This window comes from Lynx rufus, unplaced genomic scaffold, assembly GCF_022079265.1.
Source record: "Lynx rufus isolate CCGP_SWC_20201006 ecotype Redwood Valley unplaced genomic scaffold, mLynRuf1.p SCAF_1, whole genome shotgun sequence".
Lineage (NCBI taxonomy): Eukaryota > Metazoa > Chordata > Mammalia > Carnivora > Felidae > Lynx > Lynx rufus.
In genome coordinates, this window is record NW_025814823.1 from 122,957,625 (window position 1) to 122,974,326 (window position 16,702).

The following is a 16,702-nucleotide window of genomic DNA, read 5'->3' on the forward strand; positions in this document are numbered from 1 at the left end:
AACTTTCATTGGTGCCAATGAAACTGGTAGAAAACAGTTGTTTTCCATTTGCCTTGAGTATTTTTCTTCATTTAAAAAAAAATTTTTTTTTGAGAGAGAGGGTGCAAGTGATTGAGGGGCAGAGAGAGAGAAAATCCCATGAGGGGCCGAGAGAGAAAGAACTGAGGCTCACCTGAGGTGGGGCTCAAGCTCACGTGAAGCAGGACACGAGCTCACCCTAAATGGGGCATGTGCTCACCTGATTCGGGGTTCCAACTTACAAAGTGTGAGATCATGACCTGAACTAAAGTCCGGTGCTTAAGCACTGAGCCACCCAGGTGCCCTATTTTTTGTCATTTTTATGATGCCTCATCTTTGGACTCACCATGTCACTTTCCAATTCCATCATTTTCTGGTGCAGGGCAGCCTCCGCTCCTTCGATTTGCTGGATCCACTAAGGAGTAAACAAGGAGTAAACAAAAATGTCTGACATCACTGCTTGACATGGTGTATGTGGTGCAGTCTACTAAGTTGCTTTGTCTCTTCCTCTTTTTTCTCAGAGAACTGAATTGGAAACTCAGTGCGTTTTATCTCTTAGTTCAGGAAATAGAGTTACTCACTCATTCATTCATTCACTCACTCAACAAACGCATTCACTGATGTCGACCATGTGTCAGGCACTGCACTAGGTACAAGGGCTTCTATGGTGAGTAAGACCAACATGTTTTTTGCGCTCATTAGAAAACATCATAGGAGGCTTTCTTGGAAAAGACAACTGCGCTAGAGTCTGACGATTTTGAGTCAAACATGATTAGGCAAAAATGACGGGCAAGTTCCAAGCAGAAGAGATACCCAATTCTTCGTGGCTGGGGGAAACATAATGAAAGTAAGAAGGCCAGGTGAGACTGGAGAAATGGCCATTTTTCAGTGTATGAAACTGACTACAGCTAAGTGTTGAAGAATCATTTTTGTTGAGTGGAGGCATTTTAAATCACATTAAAAAACTTACCTTTCCTAACACTTAGAATATATCATCCTGTTATATGGCACTGACGTTAACATTGATCAACACCCTGAGTAAAATCAGACTTTGAATAAGATTTTGAATAATAAGATTGAATAATAAGATTTTGAGTAATAAGCTTACCACATATATTGCTTAATAGCACATATTATAACATGTCTCTCCCAAGTTAAACATCAGCTTATCCTGTAGGGAGGCAACTGGGCATAATAATTGTGGGGGTTCTACAGGCAGACTACCCTGGGTCTAATCCCAATCCAGGATTTTCATGGCTGTGTGGCCTTGAAAGGTTATCTGATTTCTCTAAGCTTTAACTTTCTTTTCTGTGAAATAGGGTTAATAATTTGAAGAATTACAGGATGTAATTAATGGAAGACACTATGCACAATGTACTGCATGTACTGGGTACACAATAATTCTAGTTCTTGGTTAACATTCATCCATTCATTTTAGAGAGAGAGATGAAAGCATGTGAGCAGGGGAGAAGGGCAGAAGGAGAAAGAGAATCTTTTTTTTTAATATAAATTTTTTTTAACATTTATTCATTTTTGAGAGATAGAGACAGAGCATTGAGCAGGGGATGGGCAGAGAGAGAGAGGGAGACACAGAATCCACAGCAGGCTCCAGGCTCCGAGCTGTCAGCACAGAGCCTGACATGAGGCTTGAACTTGTGAACGGTGAGATTGTGACCTGAGCCGAAGTCGGACGCTAAAACCGACTAAGCCACCTAGATGCCCCAAGGAGAAAGAGAATCTTAAGCAGTCTGTATCCTCAGTGCAGAGCCCGATTCGTGGCTTGATCCCACCACCTTGGGATCATGACCTGAGCTGATATCGAGTCATATGCTCAAATGACTGAGCCGCCCAGGCACCCCAACATTTATTTTTATACATCTACACTGTTAGGAATTTGCCTCCATACTAGTGATTTCATTTCAGTTTATCTGTGATAAATTATGTGGTGCACTGAGCATTTTTTTTAAATATTTATTTTTGAGAAAGAGAAACAGCATGAGCAGGGGAGGGACAGAGAGAGAGGGAAACACAGAATCCAAAGCAGGCTCCAGGAAAGAGCCTGATGCATGGCTTGAACTCACAAACCACGAGATCATGACCTGAGCCAAAGTTGGATGCTTAACCGACTGAGCCACCCAGGTGCCCCGTGCATTTTTTCTACATACTAAAGCCTGACATTCACAAGGCGACACCTGTCCAACAGCCTCTTAGCTATAAGAAATGTGGGGAAAGAATAAATGCACAGGGAGACTGAGGACCTACTCTCTCAGTTCTTGTACATACACGTGGCCTCTCCTTGAAACAGATTTCCATCCGAAATCATGGGTAGTCTCTGCAAGTGCAGACCATCAAGCTTTATTAAAATGCTGCCTTTTACTTACTGCCCATTTATCATTGAGAAACCGTATTTTTAAGTATAGTAAATTAAAGCAGTTCAGTCATGGGCTTCAGATACAGACTTGTGTGTTGACTTGTAGCCCTTCTGACTTGTGAAGCTTGACACAAGTTACTGAATAGCCCACACCTCAGTTTCCTCATGTGTAGAATGAAAACAGTGGATAAATTTAGGATGGTTGGGAGAACAATGACATTTGTGCAGTACCTGGCCCATAACATGTTCTCACTTAAGGTTACTGCTCTTACTCTTATTAACACAAAGTCACAATAGGATTTCCTTGTTGGAAATTTGTCTATGTTCAATCTCTGGTTATCAATTATACTCCTAGACAGCAGAATGCTATCCAAGGTTGTGGTATTCAAAAGTTCAAGGCTGACATTTAGAATTACTTGGAGATAGACATGTTCATCTGTAAATCCCAAAGGTAGGAGGCGACACTAACTTGTGAACTGCACAGACTATGAGCACTCTAAGGACAGGTTTGCATCTTGTGCATTTGGTTCTTCACTTATCCCTTCAGTGCTAAGCACACTGTCATCACTCTAAATGTTCAACTGAACCCCTCATACCGGTCTTGCAAAGGAGGTAAGTGGAGGCGTGAACTAATTCGCTGAAGGGCTAATAGATCAGCTCCTACAGGCTCTGTAAAGGGCACTTCCTGCTTTCAATAGAATGCTTGAGGGGAATTGTGGTGCAGCGGAGAAGAAGATCATGGACTCCGGGAACAGACTGCTTGAGTGTGAATCCTGACCCCATCATTTTCTAGCTGTGTGACTAGGGCAGTTACCTGCCTTCTCTGTGCTTCAGATACCTCATCTATAACAGTAGTATCAAGAGAAGTGCCAGGTACAAACAAAGCACTATGCAAGTGTTAATTATGGTTAAGTTCAAGTTGCATCGCATGCACACAGGGCAGGGAATGGAAGAAAATTTCCATCAATCTAAGTAAATGTGAGGCACACAGACCCATTTTTCCTTTACTTTTTCCTATTCCTACTTTCTTTTTTTTAATGTTTATTTATTTTTGAGAGAGAAAGATAGCGCGCGCGCGCACGTGCGCACATGAGTGGGGGAGGGGCAGAGAGAGGGAGACACAGAATCCGAAGCAGGCTCCAGGGTCTGAGCTGTCAGCACAGAGCCCGACATGGAGCTCAAACTTATGGACCTCGAGATCCTGACCTGAGCCAAAGTTGGATGCTTAACCAACTGAGCCACCCAGGCGCCCCAGCCTATTCCTATTTTCTTTCCCATTTCCCTAATCTTTCCTTCACATCCTAGTCCTTGCCTTTTACAGAAATTGGCCCAAGTTTTCTTGATATCCCTAAATTAAGGTGACTTTTCTTTCAATAAAGAATTGTAGCCCTCATGAGTCCAATAGAATGCGACACTGGCTATTGCTGCCAAATAAATGTAGCAGATATGGGAGTACAAACTGTATTTTCTTCATCAGCGTGGCATTGGAACACTGTCCTGTGGACATTCACAAAGTCACTTATTCACTCCCTCAGTAAATACTTGCTGATCAACTGTTAGATGTGCTGGACTGTTGTGAAGAACTAGGGAAACAAAGTGGAATAAACAGATACCATAGTTGCCCTCATGGAGTTTAACGTCTAGTGGTAGGTAGTTGTGGGGCATATAACAACAACAAAAAACAAGCAGCCACATTACAGTTGTTAAAAGCCATAGTAGCAGATGCACAGGTCACTGTGGAAATACAGAGAAAAAAATACCTAACAGGGCTTGGGCGAAGAAGAAGGCTACCCATGTATGGGGATGTCTAATGGTTAAGATTGAGCCACACAAAGGGAGAAAAGGAAGAAGAAAGTAACTTCTAGGCAAAGAGAACAGCGTAAGGACCAAGGGATGGAAATACTGATAGAGATGGAGAAAGAGAGAGAGAAACAGAGAAGACTGGGACACCAAAAGGATTTGTATATGGCTGGCCCTCAGCTAGGGACCAAAGAAACAAGTGGGATCCTGGAGAAGCAGGCAAGAGCCAGACCTAGGAACCCTCTTGGCAAGTTCTAGATTCTGGACCTTATGTTTGGGACAATGCAAGGTTATTAATGTGTTGTGGATAGGGAAAGTGATGGGTCTGTAATTAAATTGCAAGGGAACTAAGTTTTTTAAAAAGCAAATACCAGGTACTATTTCACATGTATATAATTCCTTTTGTTATCAGATACCTGGTCCATACTAAAATCTCCCCAGGTGTCAGCAAAATGTTTCCCCCCCGCCTTGGTTTCCCTGAATCAGTATCCAAAAAAGGGATTATTTTAATAATTTTTAAGTAATCTTTTATTTTATAGCAGCCCTTCCCTCTTCAAGTATGTGCTGATTCTCAAGGCACCCTGAACACAGCCACTTCTCAGGCTTCTCAGATTGGCTCTTTCCTCCTCTCTTCCTGCCATTTACCAGGTTAAGACACAAGGGGGCCAGAGCACACACTCAGTGTTGCTCAGCTGACAGTCCCCAGGTTGGACTTTCTGAATTGTATAGCCATGAACCACCGCCAGGTTACAGAATCATCTGGGAACAACTGCTATATGCACACCCAGGGAAAAGCCCATAAAAAGAGCCAGGCTCTCTAGTTTACCATCTCTCAACAAAAACCTCTATTGGTTTCCCAGCTTGGGAGGGACTGTGTGGATAATATAATCCAGAAAGTTTTCCATTTTGTAAGAAATACATTTTTTTAAGAGACTACAGAGCAAGAATTATCCACCCACCCCAAATCACACTTTTCTTTAGTGTGTTCCCATTCTATAGGGGTTGCATCACCCTGAAAAAAAGACATTTATTAGGTATTCAATAACACAAAGTCATGTGCAAAGAGAATGTCCTTCAACCCTACCCTAGTCTTTAGGGGTTAAGCCAGACACTGAGATGATCTGAATGTTAGTATGATGTATTACCTTTTCTGCCAGGGACAGCACAGTGCTGGCCTGGATTATGGCCACTTGCTCTTCATTTCTTAAGTTCTGTCAAAAAGAAAAAGAGAAAGAGAGAGAGAGAGAGAAAAGAGAAAATAAGCTGAAGACACAATATTTACACTATCAGAAAATACTGCCTAACTGCCTGTTATAGATACTCTTGCCTATGCATGCATGAAGGTTAACAACTGTTCTATTTCACTTGGTAACAATTCTTAAAATGTTCATTCAAAACGTGTAAAAAGTACATTAAATGTGATTTTTTTATATCTCTAAAACGGACTTGATTTTGTTTCACAGTCGTTTGATGTGATTTAATTGATTCTGTTCTCTCCTTTGATAATTTTTCAAGGCAAAAAAAAAAAAATGGTGTGACTCTTTCAACCTGCATATGCATCATTCACCTAGTAGCTCAATGAACGGTCCTCCCACTGAATTAATATGCCTTGACCCTACCTGGAAGGTGTTTTTTAGAAAGAAAAGAGATTATAGTTTCCTGGTCCATTTTTATGGGGCTGCCACCAACCCTAGTATTTAGCAACATTTGCAACTGCATGACTGATTAATTTCACGCCGGATGGCTCTAAGCAACAGTGAGAAGGTAATTAGCTTTAATCACTGCAGATGTGGTCGGCATTCAAACCTGAAACCAGCCCGCGAAGAAAAGGACTTTACCAGTTTCCATTTCTGCCACTACCTTCCAGAGATCCTTAGAACCCCTCAACTAACTTGTTTGATAAACCATGACTGGTTCTCTCCCATGAGCCACATCCTTAAGAGAACATGGTATCTCACTTGCTATTATTTTACATGACTGGCAAATATTTCTTGCTTCTCATTGGGCAAATTCGTATCTTTACTGCCCTTAATCAATTCATTACTTACCCCATTATCACCCAAGATATCAAGCTGCTTTATGAGATCAGGGATGTTCACATCCTGCAATATCAAGGAGATACATTCAAGTTAAAGACACAAATGCGGTTTAGCATTCTATCAGTGCCCGACCCTTAAGTCTGAGTAGACATTTTAAGACCTGTACTTCCTTGGGTTGTTTTCAATCAGGTACATGTGGCTTTATGTTTCCACTCTGCTTCTCGCAAGTTGCGTGAACCTGGGAAAACTACTTAATGGCTCATTCTCAAATTCACCAGCTGCAAAATATCTCCTGATTTTGAGGATAAGAGATTCTATATCAAAGAGTCTAGTTTATAATAAGGACTTGAATTCTTTCATTAATTTTTTTTCCTGATAATTGCCATTTTCTTTTCAATTGCAATAAATTTTAGGTATAAAGAAAACTAACAGGTAATAAATATAATCAACCAATTTCATTTTAATTAATGGAATTCTAACCTGGTTGAGATTTTGACTGCCACATAGAAAAAAATATAGCACATTCCATCTTTTAGCATTAATTTCATGCTGTGAAAAACAGCTCATTTTGACTATATTTCTTGAGACAGTTTGAAGTAGCCGAACTCCATTTGAAAAAATTTCCCTGAATATAAATTACATCCACTGGATTAGCTTGTTTGCGATTTATCTAAGAAAAAGCATCTAAGGAAAAGACAAAGTAAAGTACTTTTCATTTAATTAGAGCTGAATAAAAAACAAAACAAAACAAAACAAAAACATGGCTCTGGTTTACAAATTTTTGTGCAGACCAGGAAGGCCAGAAATTTAAACACCATGAAAGAGGTTCAGGATGAAAAACAAGGAAACACAATTTTACTGCCTAATTTTCCTCCCACTTTTTACTGCGTTAGTACCACTTTCTCCTCTTACTCTTACTCACATTCAGATAGCGGTATATCCTTTCCTTCCACCAGGAAGGCGGAGGTCTAGCTCAATCTCATAGATAGAGAGAAAGCAATGAAAGCAGGTATTATCTGGCAGCTTGGGGCGGGAGCAGGAAGGGCCATGCACAAGGTCAAGGAGAGACCAGGAATAGCGGGAGGCATCCCAGCTTTCCCTCTGGGATAGATATTCACTATGTGATTTCATTACATTGAAGGGATAATATATTTTCCAGGAGATGGAGCCACCTCCATTCAACCTTAATGTTTAAAATGTATTCCGATATCCCTAAAGATAAAATTACATTTTATCTAAATGAACAATATGTTACAAATCATAAATCCTTCCAAAAGACAAATCTTCCCTAGATGAAACATATCAAAAGAGAGGGTGGACCAGATGATTTCAAGGTCCCTTCCAGCACCAAATTCCAAGATTATGAATCCCACAGCACTTAGAACAGCACAACAAAGGGACTCGACAAACACTTTTTTATCTGGTATCCTTGAAATGTGTTTCTTGAAGTATGGAATTTATTTAGTATCTCCCCTAGATAATGAAGGTTAATTATCTTAATATCTGAATTTGCATCATTCCTTATGCTATTGTGTTCTAAATAATCATGGTTTATTGTGTTCTCTATTAACCATTCATACATCTGTCACACATCTTTTTAATAAATAAAAAAAATTATTTTAAGTAAGCTGCACATGCAATGTGGGGCTCGGACTCATGACCCCGAAGATCAAGGGTAGCACACTCTACTGACTGAGTCACCCAGGCACCCCTAGGTGCAGCTATTTTCAATATCTACATAGTTTGTATCAAAATGACATCCAGTGACTGAAAAACAAGTCATGAACAACCTCCCCTTTTCCAGTTCCCAGTTTTTCCACTTTCTACAAACATAAAAATTGAGTGTCTGCCTACCTTGACACCTTCTTTCATACAGTAGATCTGTAGAGCACTCACACCATCTGAGAATGGGTGAATTTGTAGATTAAATGGAGGGGATCGTCTCTCTCTTTCCTTGAAATACAGTGAAAAGTATATGGGAATTAAAAAACAAAAAGCAACAACTGATCAAATGCTAAACCAGTTGTCTGTGTTCTCTCTTTATACTGTTTCAGTTTATCAATGTCATTGTGCAAAAAAAAAAAATTGAACTCAAGATGTTCATGCTTAAATTTAATGGAAAAGAAGAGATAAATCAACTAAGAAGTATGGTAGAAGAATTTATAGTGTCATTCAGTCTTGCAAGTTTTTTGATCAGAGAAATGTAGGAAGTGAAGTTCCAATTTAAACTACATGAATATTTAGAGCTTTCAGGTGTCACAGAGAATGGTCTTTTGACCATGAAGTTTTATGGCAGCTAACAGCCTTTTGCATATTCAATCTACTCAAGCTTTATGATTAAGATATGTGGGCTACCAAAGATGACTTAACACTTCTTCACGGAGGAGCACCAACCACTAACTCTATCCAAATCTAATTTGAAAAAATCTCAAAAAGAAGCTGCTGGCAAAATAACAGAGCTATCAAATGGGAAATTTCTTACCTTTTACATATCAACATACATTCAACCAGACCCTATGCCAGATTCTTTTTTTAAAAAAATATATATTTAAGTAATCTCTATCCCCAATGTGGGGCTAGAGCTCATGACCTCGAGATCAAGAGTCACACGTTCTTCTGATGGAGCCACCCGACACCCAAAAGAAGTCAGGTTTTGTGTGTGTGTGTGTGTGTGTGTGTGTTTCAGATTATTTTTATAAGTAATGTCTATACCCAACATGGGGCTTGAACTCATGCCCTGACATCAAGAGTCACGTGGTCTACTGACTGAACCAGACAGGCACCCCACTAGGCCAGATTCTGTGTGATAAAATAAAAATCTGATTTTATTATGTTTTACTTAAAAAAAAATAAAAAAGACAGAAATTTGGCCAGGTTAGCCAAGGTATTTCCTTAAACAAGTTACCTTGCTTTTCGGCCTTTTTCATAAGTACGTTATAGATTTAAAAGTTTACTCACAAATTCAAGTGTCTAAAACAAAATATTTTTGTATATACCAGTCTGAAATACTGTTCTTGAGGTAACATTTTTATGAGTCAGAATTCAAAGAAGGATTGAAATGATTATTGAGAAGCAATGAAATATTGATGAAGTTTGATATCTATTATTTAAATTATTTAAAAATTATTCATTAGTCTTGTTCTTAAAGGCAATAGTGTTGAAAAGTACAGTCTCTGAGCAGACAATTCTGACTTGCGTCAGTGTTTCACCACTTATAGTCACAGGTCTTGGGCAAGTTGTTTAACCTCGGTTGCCTCATCTATAAAATCCTGATTATGGTCGTTGAGGTCCAAGGAGAGTACACATCAGAAATGCTTAATTCAGCACCTCCCACACAGAATGTGTTCAGTGCATGTTAACTGTTATGAGTATTTCTATTATCATTATTATCATCATTGCCTTACTTCTAGCTCTAGGTTTCGAAACTCCAGCAGCTCATTCTGGTCTCGGGCATCCTGTAGTTCTTGTTGCAACCGGTGATTTTCTGCCTCCTGTTTTTCTATCTAATAAAGTAAATCCTCAAGTTAGGTGAACATTGCAAACACCGTCTACAGCTTAGCAAAGCAAGCATGGAGAGCACTCGTTTACGTGGTGAATAAATCATCTAGACCATGAAAAAAAAAATCCCAATGAGATGTGAGCAAAAGAAATCTTAGGCTTTCCTCCTAGTTATCCTTTGGTTGAGTTTTTTGTGTCATGGAGGAAAATGAGACAAGATGACACACATTCACTGACAACGTCTGGGGACCCTGTGAGTAGTGAATCTGCGAGTACTCATTAGGCTCTTGCTGTGGGTCAGGGACAGTGTCCTGAGACTAAATTTAATGGGGTAAATCATGGACACTGACATCTCTTGTTTCTGGAGTTACAAACGGTTGGAGAAATTTTACCTAAATAGCTCTGATCATATACAAAACTTTGAGGGGTTCCAGTTACCCATAAAATAAAGCCAAACTTGTCAATATGGAATTCAAACACCTAGCTTTCCAGGCTTAAATATTCTGTCATCTCTAGACACACACACACACTCTCACATGTGATCACACATAAGAATCTAGAAATTCCTATCTACCCTATGGACTGATTATGCCAGGAGCTGTATCTTTGCTCATCTCTCTGCCTGAAAGAGGCTCCCCCCATTTCCTTTCCTGTGTGAGGAAATCCTATTCTTCCTTGAACACGGAACTCTAATATCCCCTACCAGAAGAGGCTTCTTTTGTTTACCCATTTAGAAGTTACACCTTTTCCCTCTGTTTTCCTATACGACGTCTATAACCTGATGAAGCATAGAATTAAGTTAGTTGCGTAAAATACGCCTCACCCTGTAAGACAGGCCCATATCTACAAGGGCTCAGAAAATTTTCATGATCTGTAATAGGTTCGGGGCTGCCTTTGATTTTTAAGCTGTGTGGGTGGACCCTTAGGCACAGTAACTATTTAAAATCTTGAACTTAGAAACAAAAATCCAGGGCCTTTTTATCATAGGATGAATCTTACTTCCCCAAGTATACACACTTGAAGTAGGATGTTTAGCTTTATTATCATTTTTGGTTTTCTTTTACTCTTAGAAGCTTGAGCCCCTCAAATTCTCCTTGTAGCCCAAGAAATCAAGACCGAATGGAATCAGACAGAAGACATAATGAGAATTATTTTTTAGGTGATAAAGAAGTGTAATAACACTTACTACTGGGCATCTCTGAGACTACTAGAAGTTGACTTAGATCACAAAAAGAGATTCTACTACCTAGAATCTTGAATTTGGATCAGAGATGGGATATTTGAGGAGATGTTTGATTCTGGTGGATAGCACTAGCAATTAGGTCAGTGGATCTTGGGTTGCAATTCAGAGACCAGGGCCGATGTGTGATGAAGCTTCTTTACAGGGACCCCTCACCTCTCTGAGAGTACCAGTTCTCGATCCTGGAATACCCACCCGCCTTCTATCCATCTGCTCTGTTTCTCCTCATTCAGAAAGTGAGGTAGGGTAAGGACTGCTAGATCAGAGGGGAGGGAGGACAAGCATCTTCTTTCCCTATGCATGCTTATAAGAGTGTTGTGGTTAATTTTCAACTTGCCATGGCTAGTGAATATTGGCAGAAAAAATCCTAAAGTAATTTCTACATAACCTTTGGATGAACCAACAGAATTATTTCCCTTATTCAAATGGGCTTTCAAATTCTGGTTTTTTTTTTTTTTTCAAGAATAATTTAAAGTTACTTTGTAATCTTTTCACTGGATTTATGGAAGGTGAATACTGATGGAAAGAACCACCTTTGAAGTTAAAATGATCTCTGCTGTATTTCACTGCCCCAATCAAAAGCCTGGGTTCAGATAATCGAATTAATTATATGTACTAGGCCTAAACCATGCTTTTGCATCTTGATTTGTTGAACAACTTCCTGGACATGCTGTTTTGTACCTTGGATGCATCTTTTAAAAAGTTCTTTATTTAAAAAAAGTATATATATATATATATATATATAAATATATATATTTAAAAAAAGCATATATATATGTATATAAATAGCCAAGATTAGCAAAATGATTAAGAGTGAGAACACAGTCTATGCTAGGGTGCAGCATGTTCTTGGAGTTATATTCTGTCACTGCCTTGCACAAAATAACAGGTCCTAATCACAGTGTGTTTTTTGTAGATGGACAACCACATAGGATGTGTGCACGTGTGGGTGTGTGCATATATATACATATAGATGTACAGTACCTACACAGTATATATATATATATATATATATATATATATATACACACACACACACACATATAGTTAACAAATCAATAAGCTTCAGGGATCACATCCTCTCAAGTTGGCACAATGCCAGCACAGAGCCATGCACACGTGCCACTAAGTGATGGCAATGGTGGTGACAGGGATGCAGTTGAGCACGCAGCAGAGGAGAGTGCAGCGCCGGGAAAGCCTCCCCTCCCCCGAGCCCCTGTGCCACTCCTGAGAGGACCCCCTGCTGCTCCTGGATCTCTCATCATTTTCTCCTCTGCCCCACTAGGGTGTTGCGCCCAACATACCTTTTCTAAAAGCTCCTGGTTTCTCTTAATGAAAAGTTGTTTATCTTCTACCCAGTGTGAATCCTGTTTGACAAAGAATACCGTGTAGTCAGCATTTCAGAGTGGCACGAAAGAGCCTGTGTCAAACCACTTTGCCAGAGCTGTCTTCTCTCACCCAGTTTGTTGGCCTGCTGATGGCTGGTAAATGACACCCACCCCCGTCAGCTCCTCATTCAAGAACATTGGGGCCAAAGTTGCCAGGAAAATTGAACCCCCTCTTCATTGTCACTCACTATCTCTAACTTATTCAGTCTGAATAATCCAGGACCAGCCTTCCGGGGACTCAGAAGTGACCACACAGGCAAAAAGTGAAAAGGGTCAGAATGCACACAGGCTAGATACATATGGATGGAAAACATTAAAATGCAGAACCATAAATGTAGCAGAGAGGCAAAGAATGCAGCTTGAGGGGCGGGTCTTTGTCTTAGCAGCTTATGACCACTCTAGGCTATTTGTACAGCGCTCCGCTTCCTCTGGCATTCCCTCTCTTGCCCAGCCTCATTCGTTGCTGTAGCTGGGCTCACACTCTGGCCAGAAAAACACCAGGGACAGAAACACAGAGTTGAACATTCTGACACAGTGTGAGAAAGGTCACTGTGGAGAGCCAAGCTGTGTCCTGGGTGCGGCCCATGCAAAGGGTGGTCTAGAGGAAGGTCAGGTTGAATTGTCTGCATCTGCAGGAGTGCTAGCCATCAAATGCCTACCTGCCCTTTTTGAGCCAGAGTCGCTTCCAGATCTTCAATTTTGGCTTTATATCTTAGCACCTCTGCTTGAAGCTGTTCCTGAGCCTAGTGAAATCAAAATTCCAGAACTCAGTAAGTAAAATGGTTCAGTACTTTTCCTCCCCTCATGTTCCTTGATTAGCACTCAATAAGAAAGAAAAACGACTTTTTTCTATGACCAAAGATCCTTTTAAAACTATTTTTTTATGTTTTTTTTGAGAGAGAGAGAGAGAGAGAGAGAGAGAGAGAGAGAGAGAGAGAGAAAGCACGAGAGGGACAGAGACACAGAATCTGAAGACAGGCTCCAGGCTCTGAGCTGTCAGCACAGAGCCTGATGAGGGGCTTGAACCCACGAACTGCAAGATCATGACCCGAGCTGAAGTTAGACACTTAACCGACTGAGCCACCCAGGTGCCCCTCCTTTTAAAACTATTTTTATGGTCGGGGCTCCTGGGCGGCTCAGTTGGTTAAACATCTGACTCTTGATTTCAGCTCAGATCATGATGTCACAGTTCATGAGATGAGAACGTCGCCTGGGCTCTGTGCTGACAGCGCAGAGCCTGCTTGGGAGTCTTTCTCTCTACATCTCCCTCTGCCACTCCCCCACTCACCTTCTCTCCCTCTCTCTCTACATAAATAAATGAACTTTAAAAAACCCTATTTTTATGGTCTAAATTTTTGCTTAAAACTTTCAATGTTCTCTTTATTATCAGGTTAAAATTCAAACTTGTTAGCTGAGATTTGAGAACTCCCATTATATTTGCAGTCTTTTCCCCCTACTCATCAACAAAGTTCACCCCTGATTTACTGGTGATCTCCTTATATCCTAAATATGCCTTATAACCCTCCACTTCTCTGTTTATTTGAACAAATTCCCCTTCTGGGGAGCCTTCTCTCATGTTGCCTCTCCCAAAACTTACCATTCTTTCAGAACCAACTTTGTGCTTTAAATCTAAATCCAGATGTATGCATGCATGTATGTATTGTGTGTGTGTGTGTGTGTGTGCGTGCATGTGTGTGTGTGTATCAGCAATTTTGGATACTGATCAGCACAGAGCCCGATGCAGGGCTCGAACCCATGAATGGCAAGATCATGACCTGAGCTGTAGTTGGATGTTTAACTGACTGAGCCACCCAGGCACCCCTGGACACTGACCTTCTAAGGAGCAATCGGACTTCATTTGTTTTCAGATTCCCTTGTATTCTCCCTACACAGGACCTTATTCTCCGTGAAAAATTAGTGGCTTTTTGTTTGCTTTTTGCCCATACACATATTTTACTTTGTCTTATCTGGATAGGTTCCTTATTACAATGTAGAATAAAGTCAGCAATGGCAGGTATCCTTTCCTTTTTTCTTTCTTCCATTCTTCCTCTTTCCTTCCTTAAAAGTAATCTTTATGCCCAACATTGGGCCCAAACTCGCAACCTTAAGATCAAGAGCTGCATTCCCTATTGACTGAGCCAGCCAGGAATCCCTCCTTTTCTTATTCTTCATGATGAGGAAGATGTATATTTGGACAATGAAGATTATATTTACCTTTATCAGGTTAAAAAAAATTCTAAGCTTAATTTTGCCAAGAATCATTTTAACTTCAAATGAGTGTTGAGTACAATCAATTTTCTTTCGTGTATCAAAATGATTACATCTTTTGTTTCACTGATGCTCATTCATCTATATTATTTATTTTTTTGAACTTACTCTATTGCTTTATTTCTAACATATTGATTTGTTTTACACTATTTTGCTGAGAATGATTAAGTTGTTTTGTTTTTGGCCAGAGATAATGCTAAACCTTTATTTGGAGAAGAGGGTGAGATGAGAGAAAGTTTCTACATCATTACCTCTTCAAAAACAAGACGTATGGTCTTATTTTAAATGACCAATCCTATGTTGGTGAGAATGCTTAGAACATACTGAAAATGAAAACCACAACTGATAGTAGAGCATAAACACAAAGGAACACACATACCTCCCTTTCTAATGATTGCCTGCCTGTCTATTCCAAATCACAGGTTTCTTTTTTAAAACATTTATTCAGTTACGTATAAACATGTGCATGTACATATATTTCCATTTAAAAATACATAATTATAATATCTATCCTGTCCCACTAAACAACTAACAGTAGTTCTTACAACTTTCCTCAGCACACTACAGACCCTCTAAATTGAAAGTGAGACAAAATCACTGGGTGGTCATATTCCTTCTTGCCCCACGTAAATTAATCTATGAGGCAGTTATGGCATGGTGGTTATGAGTGAACTCAGAAACACGAGGTTCATATCCTAGCTATCATCTAACTAAGCTACATATCCTGGTTTCAACCTAGCTAATCTACATTTAACTCCTACTAAGCTATTATCTCCTCTCCTATAAAAAGCACATAGTTAATAATAGCCTATAACTCATAGGGTTGTTTTAGGATTACGTGAGATAATGTATGTAAAGTGCTTAGAACAATGCCTGGAACACAGCAAGCACTCAATAAATTGTAAGCATTAGTACTGTATGCATATATGTATGTGTGTGTGGGGGGTGGGTGTCTTAAAATAATGGTTTTTAAAAAACCGTGAGGCAGATGTAGTGTAATGAAAAGAACGTGTGACCCAGTTAGATTTTACCTGGAATCCAAGTTTTCTATTTATTAGCTGTGTGATCTTGGGCAAGTCAATTAACCTCTCGGAGCCTTAAACTCCTCTTTTATAAAATACCTGCCTTAGGGTGCTATTATAAAAATCAAATGAGATACTGGCACTGAAAATTCTTTGTGAGCTTTCAGTTTCATGCTGTGCACTTATTAACTAAGAAAAGAAAATGACTAACCACTGAAGTATTTTTTTTCCCAAGAAAGAAGCTAAATAAAGTGGATTATCAAAATTCAATATTGTCTAGCTTTGAAAATATAAGTTTTCAAATAGCAAGCATAAGAACTACTATCTTTACAGGAACAAAAGCATCGATCTAAGTTGGTTCTAATGTCTCTAGATCCAAGGTTTGTTGACATAAAAGATGAAACAGTTCAAAAGCCACAGTGGAGAGAAGGATCCAGGGAAAGCTATCCTATTGATATTTTTACGTCCATAGTACTTTCATGTTGTGACTGCTGCAAGCCAATTCAGAGCATGCTCCCTGGATGGATACTGACCTTGGCTTCTCTTTCAGCATCGATGATGCCTCCAGTCTGCTCCTGTAGGAGGGCATATGCTCTCTGAAGGGCCTGGTATTCTTTTGTTAATTGTCGAAAGCGTAGTTCCGATTCTTCAGCCGCTAAACTCTTAAGGTGACCAAAAAAAAAAAAAAAAAAAAGCCAAAAAATAATTATGTTACGTTCTGGTCCTGTGTTCAATATGAAATATTAACATTTTCCCACTTTATAAGGAGAAGTAAATGTTTGATACTAGATTTGGTGTGATTTTATTCTTAATTTTAAAATGCATACATAGACATGAATTATGTACTTTCAAGATGGACATTGCAGAAATACTCAATATTTGTTAATAAGAGGCATTTGCTTATTTATACACTTCTGATGATTGTTCATTTGGGTTTGCATTGCAGTCAATTTTGGACCCAAATGAGAACTTATATCTAGTCTGGATACAAATGTGAGTCAATAATACTTAGAGTTTTAGTCTCAATTCTTTTCAATACATTCAAATCCAACAACTTC

At 39.5% G+C, this 16,702-nt stretch overlaps 1 protein-coding gene across 3 annotated transcripts in view; it reads right to left on the minus strand.

The window, feature by feature from the left end:
* Window positions 1-16,702, minus strand: part of JAKMIP2 (janus kinase and microtubule interacting protein 2) — a 68,047-nt gene that overhangs the window by 22,757 nt on the left and 28,588 nt on the right. For 2 of the 3 annotated variants that reach the window (XM_047102505.1, XM_047102588.1), the window contains exons 9-16: window positions 16,178-16,306; window positions 13,014-13,097; window positions 12,271-12,333; window positions 9,633-9,731; window positions 8,083-8,181; window positions 6,238-6,291; window positions 5,335-5,400; window positions 365-433 (exon numbers count right to left, since the gene is read on the minus strand). In XM_047102505.1, coding sequence (XP_046958461.1) covers window positions 365-433; window positions 5,335-5,400; window positions 6,238-6,291; window positions 8,083-8,181; window positions 9,633-9,731; window positions 12,271-12,333; window positions 13,014-13,097; window positions 16,178-16,306 — 663 coding nt within the window. The remainder of the gene's footprint in view (window positions 1-364; window positions 434-5,334; window positions 5,401-6,237; window positions 6,292-8,082; window positions 8,182-9,632; window positions 9,732-12,270; window positions 12,334-13,013; window positions 13,098-16,177; window positions 16,307-16,702) is intronic. The other variant, XM_047102655.1, reaches the window with a different exon arrangement.